The sequence below is a fragment of the Opisthorchis viverrini genome (genome assembly GCF_000715545.1).
Source record: "Opisthorchis viverrini unplaced genomic scaffold opera_v5_429, whole genome shotgun sequence".
NCBI classification, from domain to species: Eukaryota; Metazoa; Platyhelminthes; class Trematoda; order Opisthorchiida; family Opisthorchiidae; genus Opisthorchis; species Opisthorchis viverrini.
The window spans coordinates 30,967-43,287 of NW_008752083.1; the positions used below are offsets into that span (position 1 = coordinate 30,967).

General features: G+C 45.5%; 1 protein-coding gene across 1 annotated transcript in view; it reads left to right on the plus strand.

Moving 5' to 3' along the window:
* Nucleotides 1-12,321, plus strand: part of T265_10927 (hypothetical protein) — a gene marked incomplete at both ends in the record, with an annotated part of 63,623 nt that overhangs the window by 30,201 nt on the left and 21,101 nt on the right. The window contains 2 exons of the mRNA XM_009177442.1: nt 1,022-1,268; nt 9,662-9,954. Coding sequence (XP_009175706.1) covers nt 1,022-1,268; nt 9,662-9,954 — 540 coding nt within the window. The remainder of the gene's footprint in view (nt 1-1,021; nt 1,269-9,661; nt 9,955-12,321) is intronic.

Sequence of the window (12,321 nt, forward strand, 5' to 3'; positions counted from 1 at the left end):
GAAAGGAAGAAGGCCTTCGCTGCGGAGTTATTTATTCGGAAATGCCAACTGACCGGTTGCAGACCAGTGAACAGGGAAGCAAAACTCTAATCTGCATCTTAGTTACAAAAACTGGACACAGATCTTCTCCCGAACGGGTCTTCCTAGACATTCATTGCCTCCACTCATTCGTCGGTCAAATCCAAGCAAATGTTACAAAGTGGCCCCACGAATTCCGCAACAGAATTCCCTTTTTCAGTCGACGCAAAGCGAAATTTTACGAACAACACATACTACTCGCGTGCCTCCCTAATCAGTAGTATCACCGTTACACTCATATAATGAGTGAAATTCTAGACATTGGTGTTATTTACCGGGTGTCAGACAGTAGGTCACAATCTGTGAGAATATGATAGATGGCCGCAGCTGGGTTAATCACAGTCCTAACCCCGGTAATCAATCTTTGGACTCATGCATATTCCCTGTCAGTTTATTGCCCCCTTGATTTCTAACTTTGAACTGACTCCTTTGGCACAGTTAACTTTCGGCCTTTTGATCCTTCTTCTATTCTGTGTTTCACCATGTTCGTATTTCTCATAAATTGCGATGGATTAGCCAGGAAGCAGGCCTTGTTCGCGACACCACGTCCTCTGGTGTCTCCGACCTCGAGATAGCGCACTAGTTAGGTCGCGAACATGCTGATCGGAATACCCGTTGTTAGAACTCAACCGCAGCCTCTCGACTGCCCTGTTTGGGCTTGGGCGTGACGGGATGTTATCTCAGCTTTATTGTTTCCTTCGTGTGACGTGGCAGCTACATACCGAAAGGGTGTTACAGCTGGCTGATTGTTATTTTGTTTTTCTGTCTTCAACGGAGCCGTTCAACGTTCACTTAGCTATCCACTCCGGATCCACGCGATGTTTTTTAGAATGTGTGCACCAGAATGCCTTTCTCCAAACCTGTATGTCCCTACGTCTCAGTTATCTCATTCAATTGAGTGTGCTGTTTTCCGTCTAGACTCATTCTTGGGTTCTATTCACAGGGTGGCCGTCGTGGGAAATGTCGATGCTGGCAAGTCGACATTACTTGGTGTGCTAACTCATGGCGAACTGGATAATGGGCGCGGACAGGCCCGTCTCCGTTTACTGCGCCATAAACACGAGGCAGAATCTGGTCGCACAAGTTCGGTCAGCAACGATATACTCGGCTTTGATACAACCGGACAGGTTGTCAACAAGCCTTTGCATGGTCAATTGGATTGGCTGAACATTTGCAAGGCATCCGCGAAAGTGAGCTCCATTGTTGCTTGTTTATCAGTTATTTGGTAGATCCTCTGTGTTCTTTTTCACACCGTGGCATCTCACCGTACAATGCGATTTTCTCCGCGTAAAGTTAGACGGTGCATGTTTTTCCAAAGAATTTTTTACGTTCTACTGCCACCTTGTCTTCAACCACTTTGTTTGGAGATTTGCAATCCGCAACATCCACGAAGCTGACCCTTCTCAGCGCAGGAAGTGGTCGCAGTAACTTATGTCGTATGTAATTAGCGCCATTTTCCCGGTATGAGGAAATGGCATTAAGTGAAAAGAAGTATTCAAATAAATTCAAACCCTGATGAGTTTTCGTGCTACTCACCGATGAATTTCACGTATCCGAAGGACAACATCAGTTATTCGTTATACCAACACAAGTAAGAGGCTTTTTATTTAGGGGAACTTTGGTAGCTCAGGAAGCATAAATGGTCGCTGACTTGTTCGCTGAACCGGACAATTTAGTTGCAAAGGTTTCAATGCTGATTTAGGGGGAATCATCAGTGCGGTGTTAGACAGCCTGTTGGTGCGTCAGTGCTTTATTGCGTGCTGATTTTTCTATAGACTGTGGGGGGGGGCTGAACTATGGTACATAACGCAGTGATCTGTAGTGAACAGCATACCGAGTTACGTAGTACCGCCTGCCCCGGTTCTACAAAGAATTTGGGGTGCGACTCATCGAAAATGGTGGTTTGCATCGGTTCAACGTAGGTATTTTGTAATAAGTGATGGGTTTCTTATACAAATTTCCAATACTTTTTGTTGGCTTGAACAAATTTCAAAAGCAAGTGCGAAATAATTGTAAGGTTGAATTAGTTTATCGGTTTTTACCCTAATCGATTCGGTTTTCCGCGCACTTTCAAACGCAGCTGTACACAAAACGTTTAAGTGCTGAGGGACGCTCATTCCAGTTTCGACTGAGGAAACTGAGGTGCAAAGTAGGTCAGCACTCCACGAACGAGGGCGGTTCACTCAAAGTGGAATCTTGCTGCTTAATCAAGCCGGATGAAGGGAGATTTTCAAAGTGGGTTTAAGCAACTATGACTTTCAGCGGATCGACCAACTCGAATCCTCCGAACGATAATCTTGACTGTTTCGGAGACCCCTAATTGTGATAGGTCAAAGAATGCACGAACGAAGTCAGCGACGTGGACGACGAACAAGTCCGATTAATAACCCGACCTGAAATCCTAGTGCTTTTCGTCCCTCTTCGACCATCTGATCAAACACCAGGAATTAGTATTGTTTTAACAAAGCTGGCTGCCGCTTAGAAAATATGGAAACTGACATCTCATCTCTTGTTAAGGTTGACTCCGTTGTACTTCCTTTTCTTCCTATTACAAGGTAGCATTTTATACTGTGAGCGAACCTAGTAGTTCTATTAGATCAGGAGCCGTCGGGGGACATCCATCATGCAATTAGCAGTTTTCAAAGGTCTTGGAGCGCTTAGTAGTAAAATCTACGCCAGATGTATCCTTAGAAACCTGTGACCTAAACTAGCAGTTAGGCATTGAGGGCACCAGCCTCGCATGTGTTATGAAGGGTAAGTCGGTGGCCGAACGAGTGCTTGAGAATGTTAACGTGCAGCTATGGAACTTTGAAATGGTAACGTTCGAGGTTCTGTCGACTCAGTTAAGCAGCATGACTATTCCCAATAACTAGATAACCGACCTCAGCTTATACCGTTGCTCGTGGGATCAACAAATCTGATTTTCATCCTCGTGAAGGCGTACGGATCAATTGTTTTGGCACGATGTCTGTGAGGTGTCTTGCTTCAGTATTCTCTTAGACGAAAGAGCTGTTGGATTGGCACTCGAAATCACCTAGTAAATTTGAATCGAGTAAGTGTTTTATATGCTTCAAAGCCTAATGTTTGTCTCAGCAAGTCTTCGTTGAGCTGGCCACGAATCGCTGCACGTTCAAACCTAGCACGGATGTATAACCCACCTTCACAGCTCGCTCGTAAACGTTCTATATACTTCGCATGGACGCGTTTTAGTCTGCGGCAGACTTTCACCTGAGTTCACCACATTCAGTTGAATTAGACAAGCCTCTCTTCTCTCGCCCATCCTCTTCATCTTCCTCGTCGATGTATTGCTTGAACCTTCGTTGCTTGTCATCAAAACCTCGGGAATCACAATAATCCCGAGGCGTCCACCTATCGACATTGAAGCACTTGAGAAATAAAACTTATTTTGACCTAGATAATTCCACCGCGTGGTTTAGTGTGCACTCCGCACCTACGATGTGTAATGTGCTACTGCAGGACCGGGTGGGATTAAACTCAACTACTATGCTTGCAGACGCATAGATCCTGGTGGGCTGGCAGAAAATGAAGTCACTTTCAGAATAGGATAGACCAGAGTATACATGATACTTCTGGCGTTCACGTCATCTCATTTCTGGTTGTCAGGGGTAGAATGCAGTGCGATTGATTGTGCCCGATTCTAACCGTTGCGTACAGACCTTCGAAAACTATTTGACCGTTGATTTCTGCCAGACATCTCGTGGGTCAGATGAGAACATCGGGACAGTCATGCTCAGGTACAGAAGATGATTTCTAACAAAACTAACTGTCTGAATCTGGTAACTTATCACGCTCCGCAAGTCACCCTGATTAAGACATGTTCGTCGTATACTGAGAGCCGCTTGACCCAAAGTCCTCCACATTAACTGGGAGCGGCCTGTCAACGAACCATGAAGACACTTTCCAGTCAACGCAGCAACGGCTATCTCCCCTGATGGGTGCACCGGGACGAGACGCACTAGTGGTTAGTGACCCCGACAGATATGGCCCTATCTCGCAGTCCATGGTGATCCTGCATCGAAGCCATTGACTTCAATGAATGGCTCTCCCACCTCACAACCCACGAGACAAACAAAGCAACTTGGCCGTCGTCTTCAGTTCGTGCCTGGCGTTTTCCTATCCTCCATATCCCCAGTGAACGGAACTGTAGTATCTGGAGCCACCGTACCTTGGAATGGGGTTTATAGCCTTAAGTTTAACCTTGAGGTAGCTGAGTGGTTAACGCGCGAATTTACTGATCGGAAGGTCCATGGTTCGTAGTCAACCTCAGCATCTGGACTTTTCCTGTCTAGGTTTGGGCCATTTAGTAGCATCTAGGCCCTCATGCTTCCTTCGGGTGACATTGCAGCTACGTGCCGTGTGTTACAGGCGAACGATTATTATTTATTAATTAGCTTGACTCAGCTCTTACGCATACCAATGATGAGTGGTTTACGTGCATTTTTTTGTAGACAGTTTATGTGCGATCGTCGTATACCTTTAATAAACAGTGAAAGATTCGTTGGTTGTGACACATGTCGTACAGAACCTAGGGCTGATTTCATGTCGCTCTTAAGCTTTCTTGTAAGGATTGAGCCAGTCAACTGGGGTTAACCATTCGCCCGCCGATCTTGTTCCCTCGGGTCTACATCGGCGCCTGGGTTTTGCTCGTCTCACCGCAAATCCTTGTTGACTCTCCTACTGTTAGAAGGTGTTCAGTAGTTTGACCAATTTTGACTAACAAATTCCACTCAGGTGCCAGAGACTCACTATGTGAAGCTGTTTTTCGGTGAATACAAGATAAACTTGCCGGATAGGGTTTGTCGGTGAGTATCCGAAGTTATTCAGACGTTGAACTGCGCTCATGTTAGCCTAAGTGGGGCCCAATTTAGGTACACAGTATTCAGCAAATGATTAAGGTTCACTGGATGATGTAGTCACGTTCACTCCAATTGACTGCATCAATTAGAGATAGGTCCAACAAAATGAGTAAGTACCTTTCAGAATTAATTTCTTTCAGTCTGGATTTTGATTTCATGTAAAATCTAAGGAATAATGGATGGTGGTAAACCTGCATGGAACAGCTGCCGATTTTCAAGGATGAATTAGTAGTTACAAGGCTATGGGGTTGGATTTGGATGGACGTCTTTAGCAAAGATGTGATCGGATCCCAAAGGTATTCATGAGGTGGGCCTCAAGGGTGGGTTCGTACACGTCGTCTCTCGGTCGGGGGTTTCCGGTTCGGTATAGACAACAGGTCGAAGCCTATTCCACATCTTGGTACCTATCAGGTCTTCCTCAAAGGCAGATGACAAGTTTGATCAAGCATTTTCTGCGTCCAAAAGTAGTCGGATAACTGAATTCGTCAACAAGTGGTTCAAGTTAAGTTTCATCCAATTGAAATCTTTCAGCTGTGTAAACTGTTCGGTAGGCGCACAGTCGAAAGGTCAAGAGCGTAAGACTAAACCGAAGGGCCATGTGCCCAATTCCTCGAAGTTTGTCTGATAAGTACGAAAATGCTCGTGTTGTTGAGATATTCTGGACCCGATCACATATTTTCTAACAGGATATTCGTTAGAAAGTTGGAAAATTCATTTCGGTTTATTTTCCCAGCTCATAAGTCGTACCAAAGTACAGTGGTTCCATCTGCTACAGCTTTGTTCATCGAGGGTAAGTAGAATAAAAGAACGAGAACTACTAGTGTGACGGTGATACTACTGATGGGGAAGGTATGCGAGAAGTATGTTTTCCCGTAAATTCGCTTTGCGTCTCTTGAAAAGTGAGATATATTGCGGAATTTGTGGAGTCGCTCTGTAGTATTTTCTTGAATTTGAGCAACAGTCAATGAATATCCAGGAAAGTTCAGGAAGACTCCTTTAAGAGAAGATGGATGTTCAGGTTTTGTAAACAAGATGCATATGAGAGTTTCGCTTCCCTGTCCAATATTCTGTAACCGGTCAGTTGGCACTTTCCAACAAATAACTCCGCAGCGAAAGCCTTCTTCCTTTCACTAGTTGGAGGCGATGGCTCAATCACTTCATTGACATTATGTGCGGTATGGCATTGAGTAAAAGCAGTGGAGATGACAACTTTGATGAAAGGGTACCATTGGCAGCATGACAGCCATACCTGTCGGGGTCAGTAATCATCGGGCAGAGAGTCTTCAATAGGCACATGGTATAGCCAGTGTAACCAATGGAGTGCGGCTAGCTGATCTAACGAGGGAGAGTAAACCAACTCGGAAACCTTCCAGCGTTACTAATCACCACGGATCTGATTTTTCATTAGACCCGCTCAAAGCTTCTGGGACACTGACGGTCAGACATAGACAGCTTTCGAAGATCCGAACGCAGAGATCACGTCTCTGATCCATATAATAGGACAGATCAGACTGCGGTGTTGTACACTTAACCCTTGGCATTCAAGCTGATGTCACATTGGTGCCACAAATGTTGGAAGTTAGTAAGCACTGTTCTTCCCGATTCGGGATTCATGCAGCTGTCCAGATAGACGAAATTATCTACCATACAGATTGGTTCACCTGTTTGGGTTTGATCTAACGCAGTCTTGCAGCAGCACTTTACAGGCGCGAAGTGCATGCCAAACTGTGGAGCGGACTTGTTCAGGTTATTATAAATAGTTTGCTTTTCTGATCTAAGAAGAGCAATATTGTGTTTGAGCAAACGTCTCGAGACTATTTCGATCCCAGGGGTTTTCGAGGCAGGTGAAGAAGACTCAAGAAGAGGAAGAAGAAGAAGTTAGGGAGGTAAGGCGACAGTGGACATCTTCGCCTGTTGCCACTCGATGTGGTGAACTCAGGAGATAATTCGTTGTAGACATGAACGTGTGCTCAGGAGGAGGCATAAGGAGACAAGAATTTTGAAGGGACACCACTCGCCGCCAGACGCTGCATTCATATCACCTGTCAGAATAATGGCTCCTGAACTTGACGCTGACCGAAGCACCGTGACAAATCTCAACCTCGCCTCAGAGATACCATCTGTCAGGGCGTATTTTAACACACAAAAACCGTCCGCCACATGCTTTGATCTTGATTGGACTAGTTCGCTTAACAGCTCAAAAACGACTAGTTGCTTGGATCCAGTTCACTAAAGTGCAATCAGCTATATGACCTAGCCGAACTCCCGCACCGTAGATACCACGGTCCATCGGAATCAAGAGACTCACTTGGAACCCAGCTGAATCTCTCGTTTGTGATGTTTCCTGGTTTAGTTGGGCCTTTGACTCACATGTCTGGACCGCGCGGCTGCACTTGTACACCCATCGCAGAGCACTTCATGACTTTGACTCCAGGTCGGCTCGTAATACGACTCCTCGCAGTGCTGAATCTCGCTGTTCTTCGTCCGGCTTCCGCCCACTAACCTTCCTTATATTGTTGAACCCTGAGGAACAATTCTCCTCGGTGTAGTCGGCAAGATCATTGCAGCGCTCAAACCCGACAACTTTGATAAAGTTACAGCTCTAGGTCTGAGAGAATATTGATGCTGGTCGTTTGAAATTCCTGCTAGTGGCATGTTAAGGGCTCAGACTCCTCGTGCTGAGAATGGTTGCTTTATTGCACAACACCAACTTCGTAGTCTATTGCGGTCGCACAACTGATAACCGTTTACCGTGTTATTCCCGCATGACATTTATCACCTTTCTTGCACCAAACGACCCTGACTGCTAAGTTCACAAACTGGAATGTCTTACGTCTTACACTACAACCTCGTGTGTGCATAGAGCTTTGTAGCCTATTAGTTGTCGTTAGTATTTTTGGTCCTGGGTGATACTTGCCTATGGAAGTCACCAGGAAGTTCGTGTGTCTGTATTCTCTATTAAGATGTCATAGGTCACAGAGTTCAGTAATCGGTGGTTAAGTCAATGTTTCGGGCTAGCGAGTGCCAGATCCAAGCGACGGCATTTTCCGTTTACGATCAATCTAACTGAGTATCCCTTTTCGACGCGCTTTTGTTTTTAGGTTTTCACTGTAGCAACGACTTAGGTGAAAAAAAAAAACAAAATTCCACCTAGTCCCACCCCGCTCACCCCCCAACTACGTCGTCGTAGGACTCACAAACTGGTGGCACCCTAGTTGAATAATCAATTAATCGTCTTCAACCAGAAGACCAAGGACGAAAACCCAGTGAAAACTAATTTGAAGTTCCCCCAACCCATTGATCGTAAGATTCAGGCAACGACACTAACCGACAAAATCTTTTAAGTAACGTTCAACCCTGATCTATTGTGCTAATCGGAAGAGGTCTTGCTGATTATTTCTCCGTCTGCCTTCAGACCTGGCCAACTTGTTCAACTGTTCACTTGACCTGAGGAAGCTTTTGTGTCAAAAGCAAAACGTTACCCAGTTATAAAACTACCGATTGTTTCTCAAGCCCTTTTGAAATGAAGGAAAACCTGCTTGTTTAGGCTTAGCACATCGAATCTAGGCCAGCTACCAGGTCGTCCTTCGTGACGTCAAGCAAACCAATCACATAGTCCAAGCATGGTCACGTTCGCCTGCTCAGATGTAATAAATCAGGTGCGTCCAGTTTGCGCTGGTCTAGTGGTAACATGCTCGCCGCGAATGTCAGGCGCCTGGAGTTCGAGCCCTGGCACGGACAAGGATATACACTGCTGATAAGCTCTAATGTGAGTGAAACCCGAGGCAAGTGCTTCCCGTTTTTGGTATGATCTCACGGGAATAGGATAGCATGATAGGAGGAGGACTATTCAGACGATAGTTATGTGTATGTAAACTTTACAAACCCAGCAACTACCTATAACCGCTCTCGAGCCGAAACGGTTGAGTATTTTCTGACCTATCTTCATTCTTCAGGCGTCCAAATCTTAGGTGTACGTCTTACTGTCTGGTACTCGTCCTTTTGTTAAGACAACGTGATATGGACTTTCCGAATACCTGAAGGAACAACAGGGTTTAGCGCATGGTAACCAAAAGAAGGGCTTTTTACAATGTTCTATCGCATTTATTATCAGATAGTTTTGGTCTACACTACCGTATCATCATCCTATGAGTCTTTTCAGAGCAAATTTGGATGAGAGAAATCAACATTGGTGACGGTTGCAAAACACCAACAGTATTTTCCCCATCATGCTATTTGTGGGCTGCTATCCTAATATCCGTCAAGCTAAGAAAACCAGTATGTAGATTTCAGGCTGAATAGTGTTGAATTTACCGTTCAGCCGCCATAAGCTTCGTGAATCGTGTGGTCGAATCTGAATAAAAACTTCATGATCATGTTAGATGAAAACTCAGATGCGTAATACAAAATGTGACTTTTAAAAGCAGGCTTTTAACAGAAAACTGGCATATTTGGCTTGGATGAAGCAGTCGGCTTACTTTCTAGCATGTCTGAAGTATAGGTTGCAGTTAATCTTATGCATGGACATACCGTACTGGCTTGTCGGCTGTTTTATTTGTCAATCATTTACTGGCAGCATCTTAGTTTTTTTGCTACACACATACTCCTCTTGTCTTGTCTTCGAAAGCGCGTATCAGGTGTAGCGCAGCGTGAAATACAATCTTCTGGTATCCTTTCGTTATACGAACTTTGTTTCATCTTGATAGGTCATTACTTTCATCGACCTTGCTGGGCATGAGCGTTACCTGAAGACCACAATTTTCGGAATGACCGGACATGCTCCAGACTACGCTATGTTTATGGTGGGGGCGAACGCTGGCGTAATCGGAATGGCCAAAGAGCATTTAGGTCTTGCTCTAGCGCTTGGTGTCCCGGTATTCGTAGTTGTCACAAAAATAGACATGTGCCCTTCCAATGTATTTCAAGAGACAATGACTCTGCTTTTCCGAATTCTCAAATCTCCCGGGTGTCGGAAAATTCCACTTCTTATTTCGTCTAAGTGAGTCCTTATCCTTTTTAATGTGAATATTGTAAACGGCTCCGTACTCCTGAATTGGACCGAATATTTACTGCTAATCCACTTGTCACAGAAACTTGTACAGGTTGTGAAATACTATCTTCTTTCAGTTCACATCAAGGTGTAAATCGCCTAGTGCGATAACTGAAGATATCGTGCATGATCATCACTCACTTGTTGAACGGCGCAACCGGCAGCGCTGGATCTCGAGCAACACTAAAATTGCTCAAAGCTTGGACACATTCTGGTCGAGAGTACAATACCACTCGATAAACTGTCACAACTCAAGTTAAGAAAAGCATTTGTGTAGATCGAGAAGCTTAGCGGGTCCACAAAACTTGGAAGATGGATATAGCCAGAATCTACGAAGACTACTCTATCTGATAGGCCCAAACAGGTCTCCGGTGGGCTGTTCAATCACTGATATATAAAAGAGAAAAAATGCCAGAGTTCTCTGGTTTAGCACATTCAACGGCAAGCTAACTGGGCACCTGCAGTTGTTCAGCTGGCATCCCGACTCGTAACTCAACCCGGGTCGGGGAACTCTGAACCCCAACGACTTCGGAAATAAGCGAATACTTTTCTGTCCATCAAGCATGACCGGGTTGCCGGTTCTGACAAACTTCCACCCACTCAGTTCGGAGATGGAGTTGAAATCCTCTGTCGGCGCGTGTCTCATTTATTTGCTCCTATTTGAACGGAAGAGACCGCCCCTACCAACTGCAGTGGGCCGATAGTGGTGCCCATTTTCAAAAAAGGTGCTCCCATTGAGTGTGGAAATCACAGAGGAATGAGCTGGAGCTCCGTTATAACCAATACTTTTTGCATCGCTTATTCTACGTTGTATTCTATAGAGGAAAATGTCGGCAGCTCAGGTAGCGTAGATGGTCGTTGGCTTGTTCGCTGAGCTGGACAGTTTGATTGCAAACGTTTCACCACCAATCGAGGTGACATCATCAGTGCGTTATTGGGTAGCGTAGCGGTGGGTTAGTATTTGTGCCTAGACTACCTGCGTTTTGGTAAGCTGAGTCCAACGTGAGGATGGAACGTGAGAGCTTGTGGGTGCAAGAAAAGTGGCGCTTTGTCGGTATGTAGGGTGATGTAAGGATAATCTGGGGTGATCACGGAGTGCTTGTATGGCAATGGAAGAAGCAGAAATTTGGTGCTGGAGAATTTCCGCGCGGTATCATCTGAGCCTTACTTGCCGTGGAGTTTGATGTTGATTTTTTGCTCGCGGAATACCTGTTTTCCTGAATCACGAGTGCTGCTGTTGTACTGACGCTGCCTAATGTCACAGTTGGGGGCTTGTGTTCGCCCGTGATCCTTTCTCCCTCGGCACGCATGGACGGCACAGGTAGTGAGTGTTCTTGCCAATGACTTTTACGTCTAGCCCTGTATGATGGACATTTTTCCCTGATGTGCGAGTCTTGACAGTGCTAGCGCGTACTGTGCCCTAGAAAGCATTCTGCATTGCTTGTCCTTTCTTCAGTTGCCAATCATTGCTACATACATTGGATATCAGTTTGCCCATCTGAAAACTGTTGGTACCAGGCCTTTGTCTCGAAATTTTATTTTTCTGTTTTCCTATACATTATTCCACACATACCGTTTGCACGTTATGTTTACGATCATTCGCTTCAGAAAAGTTATAGTCTGCAGTAGCCCGTTATTCTTTCGCTAACTGGGAACATGGCACCAGTTAAAATCAAAGCAACACCACCTGACGTGGCGCTAACCAAGTAACATGTCAGAGCGCCTGAATTCTGAGCAGCTTAAATATCGAACCAAACATCATCATCACCGTTGTCAGCTGTAATAACCGCGTACTCGTCGTACAGTGGTTGTAGCTGCCGCAGTTTCGTTCACCGATGTTTGGTGGGGGATAGGTACAGTGGGCTGTCAAGTGGGAGGTGGGTTAAAATAAGGAGCTATGCATTGAAGGCAATAGCTTGGATGCACGAGCGCCATTGAAGGCGCGACTGGGCCATATCTGACAATGTCTCTAGCCATTGATGTGGCCCGTCTCGGGGTCCCCATCCAGGAAGGCAGCAGTGACCAGCCCAGCTGAGTTTGCTGGTAATTGCTTTCATACTTCGCTGCCAAGTCATTGTTTGACCGCCTCTGGCTTTCTTCCACCCTTCACGTGGTTGTGCGAAAAGAGCCCTTCGAGGAAGTCGGTCGACTGGCATACGCAACACGTGGCCAAGCCAACGCAATCTATGCAGTGTGATCAGTTCATCTATCGAGGGTGAGTTATTTTTCCCGAATACCATTCGGCGTACTTCAGAATTGCTGATCCGGTGTTCCCACCAGATTCGGGCAATGCTCCGAAGACATCGATGGTCAAAC